At 33.4% G+C, this 18,756-nt stretch overlaps 2 protein-coding genes across 3 annotated transcripts; both read left to right on the plus strand.

Annotated features, from left to right (window-relative positions):
- LOC114372306 (probable low-specificity L-threonine aldolase 1) lies at positions 1 to 5,370 on the plus strand. 2 transcript variants are annotated; one of them, XM_028329798.1, is made up of 10 exons: positions 1 to 161; positions 1,041 to 1,494; positions 2,026 to 2,137; positions 3,098 to 3,148; positions 3,323 to 3,394; positions 3,484 to 3,616; positions 3,748 to 3,806; positions 4,026 to 4,126; positions 4,846 to 4,912; positions 5,047 to 5,370. In XM_028329798.1, exons 2-10 carry the CDS (start codon positions 1,052 to 1,054, stop codon positions 5,089 to 5,091), a joined length of 1,083 nt encoding a protein of 360 aa, XP_028185599.1. In that variant the 5' UTR covers positions 1 to 161; positions 1,041 to 1,051; the 3' UTR covers positions 5,092 to 5,370. The 2 variants fall into 2 exon arrangements, with proteins under 2 accessions (XP_028185599.1, XP_028185600.1); XM_028329799.1 differs by lacking the exon at positions 1 to 161 and adding an exon at positions 322 to 469.
- Positions 5,371 to 16,587: 11,217 nt separating this feature from the next.
- LOC114369998 (protein LIGHT-DEPENDENT SHORT HYPOCOTYLS 1-like) lies at positions 16,588 to 18,322 on the plus strand. The gene is made up of 2 exons (XM_028327282.1): positions 16,588 to 17,859; positions 18,016 to 18,322. The coding sequence occupies exon 1, from the start codon at positions 17,228 to 17,230 to the stop codon at positions 17,822 to 17,824; it is 597 nt and encodes a 198-aa protein (XP_028183083.1). The 5' UTR covers positions 16,588 to 17,227; the 3' UTR covers positions 17,825 to 17,859; positions 18,016 to 18,322.
- The last annotated feature ends 434 nt before the right edge of the window (positions 18,323 to 18,756 follow it).

Genomic DNA, 18,756 nt, shown 5'->3' on the forward strand with positions numbered 1-18,756 from the left:
AGCTCGCAATAATACGATAAAGGGTTTTTGTTTTGTTTCCTTGGGTGCTGCATGCACTTTCACTCGAAGAACCTTGAAGCGAGTCTGGGCCACAGCAACCAGCGACAACAACTCAATCAGCTAGGGTTGCTTTGCTTGCTATCTTGTTGGAGGATTTTCTGGTAAATTAACAACTCCTCCTCTGAAATTTCATCGCACACCATCATCACGTTCTTGTTGTTCCTTTCTCAGCCACTGAAACCAAGTAATATACAAAATGCTTTAAAAGGAGAACGAAACAGAGTTTGATTTCTGTACTTCATGGCTTGTCTTGCATCATTGCATGCGTCATGTCCTTACTATAGTGTCTTTAACTGTGGTTTTTCATTCTTAACTTGAGAGAGAGAGAGAGAGAGAGAGAGAGAGAGTAACTAGCTTTTCCGAAAATAGGAAATTGGACAGCAATTTGACTCCGAGAACAGCCTATCGTGTAATGCTCTATTTCGTGATATACCTTTATTATTATTGTTGTTGTTGTTGTATTTTTTCTTGAATTTCGTTCTGAGTGGAGACTATTTCAAGATCACCATCACTCCTCTCATTTTGCGGGAAAGGTTTCGGTGATTTCTTTTTTCCTTGCTTTTTCTTAGTAGAATTGTTCAATTCGACTCCGAAATTCTTGGGAATTTTATGATTTTTTTATTTGTTTATTATTTAATAACGTGGATTGCAGAGATTACTACTGATGCAATGATACATATACCTGTGATTCTGTCTGTAATTTGTTTTTGCTAGAATTTTGTGAAAGCTGCTGTTATAATAAAAAAAATCATTTGTAGCTTAGGAAACTTTTTTTCCCCCTGTTTTTTTGTCCCTTGAATTTATAAGTGCTTCTCAATCATTGAATTTGAATCCAACAATGGTTGCAGAGAAATGCCACTGTAAGCATCAGTTTGCTTAAAATTGGTGATTTGATTCTTTTGAAATTAAATTTGTGGAAATGATGAGAGACTGAGAATGGGGATTGACTTTTTTTTTTTTTAACTTTTGGCTTGTTTTAGTTCAAGAGAAGATGGTAACTAGAATTGTGGATCTTCGTTCAGACACAGTTACAAAGCCAACTGAAGCAATGAGAGCTGCTATGGCAAGTGCTGAAGTTGATGACGATGTTCTAGGCTATGATCCAACTGCTTTTCGCTTAGAAACAGAGATGGCAAAGACAATGGGCAAAGAAGCTGCTCTTTTTGTTCCATCTGGCACTATGGGGAACCTTGTATCTGTACTTGTTCATTGTGATGTCAGGGGAAGTGAGGTTATTCTTGGAGACAATTGCCATATCAACATTTTTGAGAATGGAGGCATTGCAACCATTGGGGGAGTGCATCCAAGACAAGTGAAAAATAACGATGATGGAACCATAGACATTGATTTGATTGAGGCTGCTATAAGGGACCCAATGGGGGAGCTATTCTATCCAACCACCAAGCTTATTTGCTTGGAAAACACTCATGCAAAGTAAGCAATATTTTTTGGTTTAGAACATTTCATTTAGACTTGCTCTTATAGTGATCTTAATGCCACACAATAGTTTACATTTTACATTTTCTACAAGATTTTGATAATTTATTCTTCTTGTGAGAAAAAAAAGAACTTAGTTTATAGTGCCAAATTGTCTATTGTGAATTTGCTCTTTGTTTGCAAACATATATAACCTTTTCATTGTATATATTGGTTGGTGAGTAGAAATGCTTCCTATTACAAAGCCTTCAGTGATCACAGCAGAGCATTTTATTTGTTTTTCCCGCACTGCATGATTACCCCATGCAATGTTAATCAAGAAATGGGGCATGTTTTCGTAATGCAGTGACTTCACTTCTTTGTTCCGTTTACTGTTGCTGGTAATGCGTAATGACTACCATACAGCTACTAGAATGATTTCAGGCCTGGCAATTTGCTAATTTTTCTTTAGGTTTTAAAAGTCCCATCTTGTTGTTAATTGATTCAAATTTATAGCAGCATCATGACTCGTATTTTACCTGAATGCAGCTCTGGTGGCAGATGCCTCTCAGTTGAATATACAGACAGAGTTGGAGAGTTAGCTAAGAAGCATGGACTGAAGCTTCACATTGATGGGGCCCGTATTTTTAACGCATCAGTTGTAAGAAATTTTGTGTTTTACTTATGCTTTCTTAAAAATATTTACAATAAAGCTTTATAGTGGCACATGTGATTTGTTTACTTACTAAATACATACATTTTGTCTAAAAGCTATCTCACAGAAAATGATCTCCATTAATAATGAACATAAAATGTGCAGAATCATGTCCTGATCTGGCACTGTTAACTGCAATGAAATGTTCAATGCCCAACATGTGCATTTTGCTAGTGTGAATATTTGGGGGGAATTTTAAAGTTTAATAACACAGTACAGCAGGGGTGAATAACCACGACCAGGATTTGAGACAGATCAGCTGGAAATGTCTCGGATGTTGGTTTTCTGTGTCCAACAGAAAAACAGAACTGGATAACATGAACTCCTTTTATACACAACTTAATGAAACATCTTTAACTGCAATACTTAAAAAATGTCTACTTCTAGAATCTCATAATGATCAAACACTTTTTAGCTCCTTATATCTACATTGAGCATTGTGAATACTGAAATATGTTGGTTGCCAATGTCCCACAACATAAAATGGGCTAGTAGTTGTTGTCCTGTGGAAAAGCCTATTGTGACTTTACTTTCTGCCATCCTATCTCAGTGCGTGGCTACAGTTTATTTATGTGTATAATGACTTCATTCATAGTATGTGGATATGACAATGTGAATTTACAGTAAAATAAAATTGAATGAAATGGTTAGTTACCATTTGAATGATTACATGTGACTTCTACATTTGTTTAGTAAGAAGAGGCATAAGCAGTTAAATATGATCTGACCTCTTCACTGCCTATTTTCCACTGAGTGTATAATCTTATTACTTTTTCTCATTGCCATAGAGTGAAGCATGAGAATAATATCATGCCTTTAATTGTATATTCAGTTTTTTGCTTCCTGTTTGCTTTTTATTTCTCCTTCCTGCTAACATATGCATTACTGAAAACTTTGGTTTTTTAGGCACTTGGTGTTCCAGTGGATAGGCTTGTCCAGGCGGCTGATTCAGTTTCCGTACGCTTTCTCTTCCTTTTCCTGTTTGCCTAAAATTCAGTATATCTTCTTGGCATTTGAAGTTTTACTTTTATCTATCTTATTGAAGAAAGTTCCAGAGGACTAATTTTATTACCTGTTTCAAATCAAAATAGGAAAGTGAACTGACTTTATTTCTTTGAAAATATGAATTAGGTTTGCCTATCTAAAGGTATAGGTGCTCCAGTTGGATCTGTTATTGTTGGTTCCAAGAATTTTATTGCCAAGGTAGTTCAATAATTTTACAGGGAAATTAATAGCAGGTAGATACTTCCTGAACGACTGATGTTGAAATCTAGTTTATCTATTTTTTTTAGGCTAGACGACTCCGGAAAACCTTAGGAGGTGGAATGAGACAGATTGGCCTCCTTTGTGCCGCTGCACTTGTTGCCTTGCAGGAAAATGTTGGGAAGCTGGAAAGTGATCACAAGAAAGCTAGACTTTTGGCTGGTAAATGTCACACAGTTTTAGATGATTCCATAAGGAGTCCTAGTCTGTTTGAGGAATTATAATTTTTTAAAACTCACAATCCTTTTTCTTTTATACTTGCTTTTCTACTATAACTTTTGCCTTCATTTCAGATGGATTAAAAGAAGTTAAAGGACTGAGAGTGGATGCTGGTTCTGTGGAGACCAATATGGTGAGTATTTAGAATTTAGTGTGGTGTAAATTGTTTACAATAGTGAAACTGCATTATTTCTCTGATTATTTCTGTTTTGAACAATTACTCTGTCTTGATTACATTGTTATCTTAGTTCCTGTCCCAATATTGAGCCTACAATACCAAGTGCATACAAAATAAATGACAATTCTTTGTATATCATGTAGGAATAACTAAGTTTTTTCTCCCTGATGCTAGGTATTTATTGACATTGAAGAGGGTACAAAGACTAGGGCAGAAAAGATATGCAAGTACATGGAAGAACGTGGTATCCTTGTGATGCAAGAGAGTTCATCAAGGTCTTGTTTTCCCTCAGCAACATTCAGTCTGTTATAAATAATTGAAAACTTTACAATGAAGTCAAGTTAGTACTATTAGTTTTCTGAGGATTAATGCAGTAATTGCTGTTTTTGTTGACTACTATCTCCTTATTTGTGTGTCCAAACGTAAGAAGTGAATCAGCATGCTGATCTTTTCTATTTGTTTGTTTTTTCTTTGTCAGCATAATGTCTTCTGTCAATGTGTCAATGTTTATCCATCTTATAAGTTATCACTATTCAAATGTTGGAGAAATCTTGTTCTGCATCAGTTTTAGAATAATTTTTGTACGGGAACATTTTCCCTAAGCTTAAGATTCACTCGTATTTTGCAATATTTTCAATTTTGACGGGTGTATATATTGTATTTTCTTTATGTTACCGAGTCAATGGATGAACTTACAATATTAATGATGATATATAATGTATTACATACATGATTTTTTTTAACAAAAAATGAAATATTTGTTATGTATTTAACATGTTTGGTGGACTAAGTCGGGCTTGGGAACAGGAGTAACGTTTTCTAAATGCTAAAAATGTTATTGATGTCCTCCAAAATCTTATGTAGCTTGCTGCTTGGCCCTTGTTATCTACTCTGTATATATGTGAATTAATTAGTTCGTATTAGATAACTATTGCACTTTGTGGACAATGTGCTAATTAGCAAGAGACTGATGATAGTGTCTGTTTAATTCCAGAATGAGAGTTGTTCTCCACCACCAAATATCAGCAAGTGATGTGCAATATGCCTTGTCGTGCTTTCAGGTGATGATGACTACAAATCAACTAAACTCTTTTTGTTTGATGTATCCAATATGCATTGTTTTTTTTTCCTTCGTCTGGCATATGTTTTTGACTGAATGCTATAAGATGAAACTTGCTTTTGTTACATGTTGCAGCAAGCTCTAGCTGTCAAGGGAGTACAAAATGAAATGGGCAACTAGTGGAAGAATTTGAATATGGCACGTTGCTGCCATATTAGTCATTAAAAAGGAATTCCGTGTTCCATTTGCCTTTGCTCATTTGATTTTCTTAAATGTACCCTAAAGAACATGCAAAGATTTACATCTTTGATGTTGTTCCCTGTTATGAATTATGTTGACTATCATCGTCGTTCCCCTGCTAATTTAGCTCATTGTTTACTGTCCCATTATTAGGCATGTATAGGATATTGTGCAACGTTAGCAATATATTTTTAATATATCTTTTATCAATTAGGTAAATTTGATATTGGTCCTGCTAAAAAATGAGCTTAAGCTTTCAGTCAAAAAATAAAAGAGCTTGAGCTCTTTTATAAGTATTGAGGTGATATTTTTCTACAACTGAGCAGAAGTAGTATTAGTATTACTACTCCTTTTGGTTCTGATTGCCGCTATGATTCGTATTCAAAATGTCTAACTAAAATAATCCAAGACTGAAAATTTTCAGAAATTAGTTGAATGATAATAATCGGAGAGACGTACAAAAACGTTAAAAAAAATCTATTTCTTGGACCAAATGCTGTATAAGAGCTGTTGGACTTATTGCTAAGGAGGGATGGGCCCATATTTTCAATTGTTTTAGAGCAGTTACTTCCTGCACCTCCAATTTTTCTTCCTGCAACCTTTTAAGCTTCTGGAACATCATATCTGGAATGTAAAACTTTATATTCCCAAAAAGTCTTTTCTGGAATGTAACTTTATATTCTAGATTAAGTGCATGGAGTAATAGGGAGGTGCAGGAAGTAATTTCTTTATTTAAAATTATATCATTAGTTTCCAAAGCATGGCTTAAATGCTTTTTTTCCTTCTTAAAATTTAATGTTTTTTTTTATAGTTTTGTTCTTCTAATTTTTTATTTTAATTCTCACAAAATGTATAAGTTTTATTTTTCCTTCTTAAAGCGTTTGAGATAACGCTTTGAGCAGTAAATAAAATGTTTTTAATAGTAAAAAAAATATTATCTAAAGTGCTTTAAAAAAGAAAAACAAAGACTAAAATAAAAATAAAAAAAAGTGCAATGACGAAAGTGAGAAAAATGCTCAATTTCAAGAACGAAAAAGCATTTAAATCCCAAAAGAATTATATTTCTGCAATTTTTATAACTTTGTAGCCTATGATTTTCTGAAACTTTATCAAAGATACTTGGATATAAATTATATTGCTAGTTGAAAATATAATGTCCGGACAAAATTCGTATAACTTGGGGAATGGTGGTATCCAAGATACAAACATAACACTACAAAATTTGACTCAAGAATTTCTAACAATTTAATGAGTCGTACAAAAGTTATTTACTTGATCAATATTCCATTGTTAGTTAATGTGTAATTTATAACAAATGGTAAAAGAAAGAATAATTCATTTTTTTATGTATTTTTTTTTAGACAATCTCACTCAAAACATGATTCGATATTAAATGTGAGCATCTTTTTCGATTGAGATTTAAAGTTATTCACTATATTATGTGAGATGATTCCTTTTTATAAATCCAAAGCCTGTTAGTAAAGATTTATTCATGATTTGCTAACTATAAACCTTGACCTATACAATATGTAACTTGTGCGTTAATGAAGCGTGGAAACATAGTTCCAAACACATGAATAGTAGTATATTTCAACAATATAAATTGTTATAGAAAAAAGTAGGCTTAATTATTAGTTTGATGTCTAACTTATTTTTAAACTTTAATTTAATATTTTATTATTAAAAATTCAATTAAATCCTCTAACTTTTAAAAATAATTCAATTATATCCTTCTATTTTTAGAAATTTTAATTAGAGCCTTTATTTTTTAAAAATAAGTTCAGATGGTCTCATTTTTTTTTTTTCATGTTCTAATTTTTTTTAAAAAAAAAAGATCAAATTTGGTTTCAATTGGGTCCTCTTGTATTTTTATTTGATTTGCTGTTAATGTACATCGAATGATCGAGTTTGAGGTCTCTCCTTTGTCTTCGTGGTGGCTTGGTGGGGAAAGACTAAGTGATGAGTCCCGTGGTGGCTATAATCATGTTAATTTGTGGGCAGTATTATAAAAAAAATCTGAACTAGTTTTTGTTGTTTTTCTTTGTCATGTTTCTTTCATATTTTCATTTTCACTTCACACGGCTGCGATTTACCTCTGACGCTTAACCTGGCTCAGGTGTTGGTGTTTGTGGCCGTTTGTGGTGTCTCTCTTCCTAGGTCACTTTCTTGAGGTAAACAAATGCAGGGACTTGTGGGTAGGGGTCTAATTGCCCAAAATGCCGAGACTTGGCTCTGTGTGAATGAAATATCATTGTCTATATCCCACTCACGTGTGTTAACCCACATAATGAATGTGTCATCATAAAGTTGTCAGAGGCTAAGTTTGAACCAACTCTGTTCTGTTTCTTTCAGTTACTTCAATATTTCAATCAAATTTAAGAACTGCATGCGTTAACATTAGCTATAGCTTCCAGTTAATTATTTTGTAGGCAAAATGACGAGATAGGGTTGTTTTTAGAAATTTATTCCTTAAATGGGTTTTTTTTTAAACAATTTTTAGAAGAGATCTGTTTTTACAAACTTTTCGTCATTCCTGCTGACGAAACACCCTATTTCGTCATTTCCATCAACGGCACAATACTATTTCGCCATTACCAACAGCGAAACAACACTGTCCCTATCAGGACAAAAGTTCACGTGTTAGTGGGTTTTGCCATCATCTTTGGCGAAACACACTACACTGCCATCCTCCCATGCCACCATGGCCATGCATGCACATGTAGCATAGTTTCGCGTGTCCAGCATGGGTTTCGCTTTTTTTATTGGCGAAACACACATGCATGGCACATGCATGTAGGGTTTTGCTTTTTTTATTGGCGAAACACACATGCCCCCATATTTTGCATATTTTATAATTCAATTCCCAATTTTCTTTATCAGATATTTATACTTTTCTTAAAATTCAGAGTATAGTAATGTATAACATGTTGGGTTCTAGTTTCAAACGTGATTTTTCGCAGAAGTTAATAATTATACCTTATGTATCTCAATTCTCAAATGAAACTCCATATCTCAATTCTCAAATGAAACTCCATATCTCAATTCTCAAATGAAACTCCAATATTTTTGAACGAGTTTTCAAACACGCTACTATTCTCAAGTAAAACAAATTGATATTTAACAGAGAGAAAGAACTACTATTATAGTTGAAAGATGAAGTGCATGAAGCCATTATGGTAAGAGGGTCAGCAAAACCCGTGAATCCTAGACTCTAGATATACTAAATCCGTAGCCAACACTTTTCAAAAGCTTTTACTATTAAAGCATCTAGCCTTTTCAAAATTTGCAGGCGTAGATTGTTTCATTGAAATTAATCAACTCCCCCACCCTCTTCCCCTTTTGTTTACATAACAGCATGTTGGTGAAGAATAAAGACACCCCCTTTGAAGATTTTTCTAGTTTTCTTGCATCCTGGAAATTTTGGTTAGTGGAAATTTTCCTGACTGGAAATTAGTTACTGAAAATTGCCTCCTTTCAAGTTTTGTTATTTCTCGGGTATGTGTCGCATTTTAATATTAGTGGTATCTCTCTTTTTTAAATTCTCACATCATTTACAACTTATATCACCTAATTGAAGCCTTGGCCTTTGAAGGTAGAAAATGTAGAAACCCTTAAGTTTTTCGCCACCAAATAAGTTTTTTAAGTTTGTGTATCTCGAATTGTAGATACAAGGGTCATATAAAGGGGAGGGGACAGGGTGGGTGGGGGAAGAAATTTAAATTTTCGTCGTCCCCCACCCCCCCCCCCCACAGGCTAACCTGCACCTTCTGAAAAGCTTTTGAAAAGGCTACGTCTTCAACACTGCAGGCTATGCTTGACCACTGCGCTTTTTCTGAAAGGCTATGGCACGCGTTTCACCAATAGGGCTGGCGGAACCCATGGCAACGCATTTCGCCAACAGCCCTGGCAGAACCTATGTTGGATGCATGCCATGCATGCATGCATGGATGGAGGATGGCGCTTCATGCATGAGTGTGTTTCGCCAATGGGGCTGGCGAAACACACTATGTCCACGTGAATAAATGCATGTGTGTTTCGTCCATGGGGCTGGCGAAACCCACTATGCACCTGACACAGCTACAATGCTGTCTTGCTAATGGTACTGACGAGATACTGCTGTCCTGCTGATGGTGCTGGCGAAATAGGGTGTTTCGCCATTTAAACTGGCAAAAAGCATTCAAAAACAGACCCCCTTCGAAATTTCTTTGAAAAGAGACCCGTTTAGGGAATAAGTTTCTAACAAGAACCGTATCTCGTCATTTTGCCTATTTTTTATTCGGTTTCATGGTGGTGTGTTGGTTTGTAAAAAAAAATTCGCAAAATTTATTCATATAACTTCGTTTTGGGACGGATTTGAGTGGTAAAAAGAGATTGATAGAAACAGAGAAAAAAAAATGTAGATGAAAAGAATGATGAATATGATAAGTGATATAATATAAAAAAAAAGTAAAGAGTAAATGAATTGAAAATGAGGTTTAAGAAAAAGTAATTAGTATATTTTATAAACCCTTAACAAGTATTATTGAGTAATAATCATTGTTTGGTATCAAACTTTTGACATAAAGAAACGAATCGTCGTTAAAGTCTAAAAAACTGAACACAATTTCCTCATAAACTGCATGTAAGAAAGTAATGTATATGCGTCTTTGAAACGGATTATTTAACATTAAATCATAGACCCTCTCTTCACATCTAACACCCGATCAAACACGGACGTTGATCCATTCAACCAGAAGTGCTTTTTTGACGGTTGATGTGTTATGTACTTATTTAAAATATAAGTAAATGTTAATTGTTAAACATATTAATGAATGTCTAAATTATGTAAAACTTGATATTATACTTATCAAAATCTGAAATTATGACATGTCAGGATGACGTGATTAAAGTGGGTTCTCGGACTTCACAAGTCAACTTTAAGAGAGATCTTGTTGATGGATTGATAAGTGTACCAATGCGTCTCACAGGAACTTTAATTTGTTTGTATTTAGGTAGATGAATATTTTATTAAGAAAAAAGATTTGGAAAAGGTAATAGAAAATAGTAAATTAAATTGCTAAAAATTAAATCAAACAAGAAAAAGAATTAAACATGGATTTAAATTAATTAATTAAAGACAATAAAGATGAGAAAACCCAATAATATTGTAGAAGAAAATTCAGAAGATGAGAATGTTGAAAAATTAGCCTATTAGAGTTACTCCTTGATGTAATATTAATGATTTTTCTCTATTTATAATTATTTCAATTTACACCTACATCTAGTATTATACTCTAACTTTGGTCCCCCGCACGAAAGATCTTGATTTATCTATTTTCTCTTTCAAATATCTTTGCAGAGCTAAAATAGTAAATTGTATTAAGAATAAAGATGTATAATGGGCTAAACAAATATCAACCTATTCCTGGTGATGACTTTATTTATATACTATTTCCCAGATTTATTAGAAAATAATCTTTCCCAGTACTACTCCTAAAATTTGCCATGCAAATGGGTCATAAAGCCACAAGTAATAATATTAAGCACTAGAAAGGATAAAGCAAAAGTAATATTCATAAATAGATAGAAAGAAAAAATACATCAAGAGTAATTGGTTGTCAAGTTTCCAATAAAGGGGATTTAGCCTTTCATTGTCATCGAGACTTTACAACTGCAAGAGGGAAATACTTAGTAAAAGGGGAAAAGATAAGAAAGGGAATGGAGGGTAGGAATGACTCTCTTGCTTCTCCTTCTTCTAGCTTTTGTCTTTTATAAAGAATTATATTTTGTTGGAATTTCTGTGTGTCTTCTCATTCTTCTCTTTTCTTCTTTTATAAGGAATATATTTTGCTTCTGAATCAGTTCGATTTTCTTAATTAGTCTTTCTTTCCTTAATTATTTTGTTTTCCTTAATTATTATACTTTTTTTTTTCGTCAATTAGTCTTCTTTTCTTAATTAGCATTCTTTCCTTAATTAGTCTTTCTTTCCTCAATTACTTTGTTTTCCTTAATTATTCATGCATTTCTGGGCTTTATTTTACTCACTAAGCTTCATAAATCCATCACTTTTAATATTCTCTACACAAAAACTTAAATGATATTAATTTAACAATTATTTGCTCAAAAAGGAAAGATTAGAAGAAAAAAATTATAAATTCCTATATAATTTAATTTCAAAATATACTCATAATTAGCCGTTATCACGGCCCCATGGTGAACACCAAATGAACTTACCAAAATCCGGAACTATGACACATCAAGGTGGACATGGCCAAAGTGGACTTCTGGATTTCACATGTTGACTTTGAGAGAGGCCTTTGTCGAGACGACAAGAGAGGGAGACTTGCAAAACAAATGACTTTGACGCTCGAGTAAGTATATTAGTTAGGAGATAAATCAAGTATATGTTTAAGTATAAGCTCAAGTGAGCCAAAGAGAGAGGCACAAGCTTGTTGCTCATGTGCTAAAGTGTGTGGGATTGTATTCAGGATTTGATGAAACTTAATATTTATAAGATTAAGTAAGAGTTGCGGGTCATTGCTTGTACGGATCATTATAGTCTTTGCAGATCATTTTCGACTTATAGATAATAATTGGTAGATTGCAAATAATATTAGAAATAAACTGTAGCTTATAGATAAAAGTTAGAAGATAATTGTACCTTGTAGATAATGTATGATTTTGTAGATAATTAATTATCTACCGATAGATAAAGATATTCAAATATTAATAGATTAGAGATAATCAATCATTTTAAGAGTCCGACTCCTAAGGGCAAGTGTTCATGCTCCTGTTACATGTCTGACACGTGTCTCGTAATTTCATGTAGAATGTCTTGTATCTTTTGTGGGTCCTAAATAATACAAATATACATAATTATAAAGATAATATCAAATTATTCAAAGATTATATTAAATAATTTCACATATTGCATAAAGTTATTTGGAAGTGTGAAAACTTCACACCTGTTATCAATTCATCCTTTCCCTATGCATATACAATGTCTCAGTAAAAACAAATCATATATAATGTCAAGTGTATTAGAGTAGCACTGACATCCTGATTGTGGCATCTTAGCTATTAATACATAAAACTGTTATAAAAAACTCTATTAATATATAAAATGGGAAAAATCAAGCTCTCCGGTTTTGAAGTTAGAATAAATATGACAATAAACTTAATTTTTTTATAAAACTGATGAGACACATTTATTTTATAATACTACTATTATAATAGAATGTTTTAATTTTAAAATGAAACTAAAATGTCTACTTATGACCAGGTTACCATTCATTCCAATTTTACTTTCTTTTTTTTTTAAGAACATTCCATTTTACTTAGTTCAGTAATTATTATATTTAACTCCTGAAAAAAAAAGAATAAAGCTTTTTAAATGCAATACGTGACTGTGTCTCCAATGAAGTGGACAAAAGATTTTAGGACATAAGATGTAACTGTAGAATGCAGTATGACTCGCACAATAAGGCATTGCTGCAAAAGAATGGCTTTCTCATTAGATATTTTTTGCTCCATGTATAAGCACATTTATTTAAGAGTAATATTATTTTAAAAATAGATATTTTTACAACACATTTTACAATAAAGGCAAATGTGAAATAAAATGAATAATATAGTAAAAATATAAAAGAGTGCATTAAAAATAATAAATAAAATAGCATTAATATATATAAACAGTCGTAAATTTTACATATTAAATATAATTTTTATGTTTAACAATGATCCATTAGATTTTCTTTTTAATAACAGATCCACTATTAGATTATTAGGAGGGTCTAGACGTGTGCTATCCAATCATGCTCCATGCCTCCATGTTCAATTTGACAATAGAGTGGGTCCCACCAGGGATTTTGTCCTGTCCCACTTATCCCACTGACGAATAATGTACATGGTGTCATTAGTGTATCTAAACCAACCTCTTTTAATCCACGGTGCAATGAACTTCATTTTTAAAATCATTCATTCTAAAATATAATAATTTTATTGAGGCTTCATTTCAGATGAGTCATTTTCATGACTTTCTTGGGGGCACGTGGTCCTCCTGCTGGACATTTTACCGAATTCTTTGTCAAGTTTCCTTAATTAATTTTCCATCAATATTAACAACTGGGTCCTACACGCGCTAAGAAGCCACCTTTGGCGCCAAATCAATTATCTTATAACCATTTATACATATTAATACATTTATATACACGATCTTATAACTTACTAGATTCAGGTAATAATATAAAATTTCATTTTGTTTATATGTGAGAGAATAAGTTATTTAATAAAAAAAATTGTATTTAATTTTTACCGTTTGTAATCTTATTTATTTTTAGTTTTTTTGGCTGAGAACATGAGAAGGAATTGTTCTTGAGAGAGCAATCGAGAAAGTAGTATTTGCTTGGATGCGATGAGGCACTAACAAATTTTGCCACCCTCAAAGCAAATGTAGCAACGATAAGAAACAGAGGATACCATACTTGAGAGCCCTTTTGTTCCCCAGATATGAAGGCGGGGACCATAACCATAGTATGGGTATTTAAATGTTTTATTCTTTCCATTTTAGGTGCAAAGCTAGTTTACTCTAACTACAAAACGTAGATCTATCTATTTATTGGTTCCTACCACAACCACATTAGCTTATAGGGCGAATCCATTGGACATCCCAAAATAACCCATGCTGGCCTGCCCCTATTTGTAGGTTTTGAGATTACAAATGCAGGAGATCTGTTTCTTACCCTAAGTGGAGCACAACAGATGCCAAGACTCATACCATTTATATATAACAGTGGCAATACCAAATTCAACCTCCCATATAAAAGAACATTTAATTACTGGGTCAACAAAGAAAGAAAACCAGATCAAGTTGCATATGCAAATTACCTTGGTTAATACAACCTAGCTAGTAATAGTATGTAGGATTAATTATGATTGAGCAAGTATATCGCTTAACAGTGGTTTATCTAAATATATAAAAACCAATTGACTAACATAGCACTACAAAGAATATCCCAACCCTAATTAGTGTAAGTTTTAAACTTAAATGTTCATCACAATGGTCAGTGACAATATTGTAGCACAGCCAGAGAAAAAATAAAGACTCTTTACAGTTTATATACATTGGATGATGCTATACACAACTTGCTAAATAGCAGTTATATAAATAGTTAATAACTTTTACATAAAAGATTATCTTTCCCTTGATTGAACGGATCGCTAGATATATACGACACTTTCCTTCTGTTTATAGATTTCCAATAAAGTGGTCTTTATTATGAATTTAAGATTAGTTTTTTTCAAAAGAAATCTCAATATTTTAAAAGTGTTTTTACACTTCGACCCGTCCCAAAGAACCGTATATGCGAATTATACAGAAGAGTAAGAAATCTCTGGGTATCGCCACAGCACCCGGTCCCTCCTGTCTAGATTTGATTGATAGAAGGTGAAAAGCATAAAAGTGCAAATTTTATATATATATATAGTCTAATTTATAATAATTTACTCTTATACTATAATTAAAAAAAATAATTTAAACAACGAGAGTCTCACTCTTTTAATTAGATATTTTTACCATTTTTAATTTAGTCTTAATTTAGTACTATTATCATTAACTTCTGAATTTGCACAATATTGTATTAATATTTTTTATAAGTACATATAAATCTAATTTTTAGCGAATGAGTTTTTTTTTTTTATTTCAACATTACATTTGATATTATGTATTTATTTTTACTGTTTATTTTTTTTGTATATATGTATCTTAAAAATATTTTACAAAAGTTAAAAAAGATAAGAAATATTTTTTTTAGAAAATATTATAAAAAAAAACATTAAGCTTTACAATGCAAATAAAAAAAATGCGAAAAGTACATGACTATACTTTTGAGCCTTATCTTTTTTTATGTACTATTTAATTACTTTTATATGCTTTTATAACATGTTAAACAAAAAAAATATATTAAACTTTTGTTTTGCACAGCTTAGATTGTATAAATCGTGAGAAAATGTTTCCTAGTTTCTATTTCATTTCCTGCTCGTAAAAATACAATTTTATATAGAAAATAGTAAATATAAAAATATTTTTACTGTTTTATATAATTTTTTTAAAATGAAATTAAAAACAACATTTTTAGTTGAAAATAATTATAAGAAGTAAAATTATTTAATAATTTTGTTACGTTTTTAATTTGTTAATTACTACTCTTAACCTGTACACCTTTTACGTATCGTATTTTATTTAGTAAAATTGTTGTTTATTTGCTTGAGTTGAGTCTCCGTCCTTTTGGTAAACTTCTTTCTCTTTTCCTTCTTCTCCTCTTTCAATTTATTCTTGTTGTGTGAAGTGTGAACTATCGTTAATTCGTGACCGAAAATATCCTCACGCACAACACATACATATTCACTTCATTCATTCATTCATTTGCATTTGCATTCATTACTTGAACCATGACGCTTCTGGCTTGTACTCCCCAAGTTACAAAATTGTATCGATACAAAATCTTCATACGAGGTCATAACTTGTGTTTCTGAACATCATTAAACTTCAAACTTTGTAAAAGTTTCTTGCATCCCAATCGTAGATCCAGAAAAACTACCCTTGGTATGAAACAATGTAAAAAGTTTGATTTTCATAGCTTAATTAACTAGTTCGTTAGCTAGCTAGCCAGTACATTATGAATATTTCTCATTATTTAATTTGGTTCCCCTCTCTGATAAACTCCTAAACAAACAACAAAGCTGAAATTAATTAGAAAATGTAAATAAACAATTCAAAATCCCAACCCCAAATCATAAAACCCAGAATGGCAGGCCTTTTCTTGTTCATTGGACATCAAAAGTTAGAAGCTCAGAACATATATAGACACCAAAGCTTCAAATTTGTCCATTATTACAACAAAGAAAGGAGGAAATAGTAGAAATTAAAACTAGCTACCTCCGTAGAAACACCACCAACATCAAACCTGTTACAAAGGACAATGAAAACAATGCTGGATCTCTATAACTATCCTTGGGTTACCATTAATTTTTTCTTCATTGGTATATCCATCATTGTCGTATCCTCTATACTTTCGACTAATTGGTGATGAAGAAGAACTAAGATGAATTAGAATGCTGGTCAAAACAAAGTTTTGATTAGGGTGAAAAGATGTTATAGATAGAAAGAATAAATGCAAAATAAATATAAAAAAATAAGTTAAGGAAAAAATAAATTAAAACTTTAAATGTAATCTTACCTTAATCATTTTATATATATACACATGTAAAGCCTTGTATATATTATTTTTGAATAAAAATGGAAAGCAATGGAGATTAAAAAGTAAAAGAGGATTAATGTTTTTGAAAGGAGTGGTATGATACGAAAAGGGTTAAAAAGATGTAAATCACGCGCTGAAAAGTAGAGTGAGGAATGTGCATAATTTGAAATGTCTGCTCATCTTTGGTCACCATCATCACTGCTTACTGCCAAACTTTGTCCTGTTTCGGCACAACACTCTCCTCTCCTTCATTTAACCCTCGGTTCTTCACCACTCTCCCACCCCACCCTTTCTCTCAGTTCCGGTACGACATTACATAACTCTCAGTTTCTCGCGCTTTTCTGGAAACAAATACCTGATGTCCCTGATCCCATCCTTTACCCTTTACCCTTTACCCAGGAATCATTCCATTTCCCACCAATTACCACTCTCACACTCCGAGCCAACATTAACCAAACCTTATTCCCTTCCTTTCCTCTCTCTCTCTCTCTCTCTCTTGAAAAATAATGGAAACCACTCACCGTTCTAGCTTTCATCTGTCACTGCCCAGGTTGCTGCTGTCTTCTCGGTCTTCCCTTTCCAGCCACACCCTAGTCATCATCTCAGGCAATCTTTCTTTCTCTGCATGATATTAATATTATATTCTTTTTTCTAATAAATATCACTACCACACATCAATATCAATATTCATCAATATTATTATGAAAAGAAAACCCTAGTCCTTGGAAGAACGAGAAGAAGTTTTCGTTAGCAAAGCTATCCAAGTAGCATCATATTAGTCTCAGGCTCTGCAAGATCTAAAGCAGATCCAAGGGTTTAAAGAAAAGCATATCAGATCCATGGATTTAGTTTCTGAATCAAAAAACGTCGTTTCAAACGTTACAAACCCCAGCAGCAGGTACAAGATGGAGACAGTACCCACCCCGACCACCACGAATCATCCAACGACGGCGGCGGCAGTGTCGTCGCCGTCTTCGGGAAGCAACAACAGCGGGAGCACTACTACTCCGAGCCGCTACGAGAACCAAAAGCGAAGGGACTGGAACACGTTCTGCCAGTACCTGAGGAACCACCGTCCGCCACTCTCCTTGGCCTTGTGCAGCGGTGCGCACGTGCTGGAATTCCTCCACTACCTCGACCAGTTCGGGAAGACTAAGGTTCATAACCACCCTTGCCCGTTCTTCGGTCTCCCCAACCCACCTGCCCCATGTCCCTGCCCGCTCCGCCAAGCCTGGGGCAGCCTCGACGCCCTCATCGGCCGCCTCCGCGCCGCCTACGAGGAGAACGGCGGCCGCCCGGAGACCAACCCCTTCGGCGCACGCGCCGTCAGGATTTACCTTCGCGATGTTCGCGATTTTCAGGCAAAGGCGAGAGGTGTTAGCTACGAGAAGAAGAGGAAGAGGCCAAAGCCTAAGGTCACTCCCACTCCTACTTAATTGAGAAGCTTGTTGCTACCAATGTTTCACCACAGGTATCAAATATGAATCGTATATTATTATATGGTGTGTGTGTGTTTTTATTTATTTGGTTTTGTGTTTTGTCCTTTGTATGTTGATCCTTTATGATGGGTTTAGTAAACCAAGTCGTCGATGTTTTGTGCTGCTTTCTTTTTTTTTGCAATTTTAAGGTGCTTTTGTTGTCTCTACGAAGACGTGTTGAGATGATGATGCCCTTTAAATTGTTCTCGCTTCTGGAGTCCGGGGAAGTAGATAGTGGTAATTAAGTGCCACCACCCTGCCGCCAACTACTACTCTAGAAGATATCTTATCATATTTGTACTCAAATTAATATATAATATATCATGTTCATCATCTAGTGTATTTATGAAGCATGCACTTGAATCTCTACCCTCTCTCCTGTACGTGAGAGCTTTTTTTCAAAATGTTGATTGAACTTTACAGGGGATTAATTAATTGGGTGTGGATATTGAATAAGCTGGTGTGTGTGTCTATATATATATATATATATATATATATTGATTTCTTCATTGAGAGTTTTAGCTAATAGCTGCTGCACCCTTTTGCGTGGCTTTCTTTCTCTGCATCCATGCATATCCAGAGGGACACAAGTTTAATTATTAGAAACATAACTATATATTTCTTGAGAATCTATCTCGAATTGAAATATGGTGAAGGTAATATATAATAATTAAAACGTTGAGGATGTACACACTAGCTGGAAAAATAATTAACTAGCTAAAATTATGTAGGCAAAGCATTAAGTAGCTAGAGAGGACTCACGAGCATAGAATGTAATTGGTCTAATAATGCAGTTCATTAGTTAATTAAAGATGAAAATAAGACAAATTTAGATTGTCTTCTCTATTATAGATGCCAGCTAAAAATGATCGAGTATGTAAAAAGTAATT

This window comes from Glycine soja, chromosome 10 (genome assembly GCF_004193775.1).
Source record: "Glycine soja cultivar W05 chromosome 10, ASM419377v2, whole genome shotgun sequence".
Lineage (NCBI taxonomy): Eukaryota > Viridiplantae > Streptophyta > Magnoliopsida > Fabales > Fabaceae > Glycine > Glycine soja.

What these genes read in the sequence shown, in the direction of transcription:
- LOC114372306 (XM_028329798.1), top strand. Translation starts at nt 1,052, where the DNA reads ATGGTAACTAGAATTGTGGATCTTCGTTCAGACACAGTTACAAAGCCA. An exon ending in GTATTTTTAACGCATCAGTT is followed by an intron (nt 2,138 to 3,097) that starts GTAAGAAATTTT and finishes TTGGTTTTTTAG; the next exon opens with GCACTTGGTGTTCCAGTGGA. An exon ending in GAAAGCTAGACTTTTGGCTG is followed by an intron (nt 3,617 to 3,747) that starts GTAAATGTCACA and finishes CCTTCATTTCAG; the next exon opens with ATGGATTAAAAGAAGTTAAA.
- LOC114369998 (XM_028327282.1), top strand. Translation starts at nt 17,228, where the DNA reads ATGGATTTAGTTTCTGAATCAAAAAACGTCGTTTCAAACGTTACAAAC.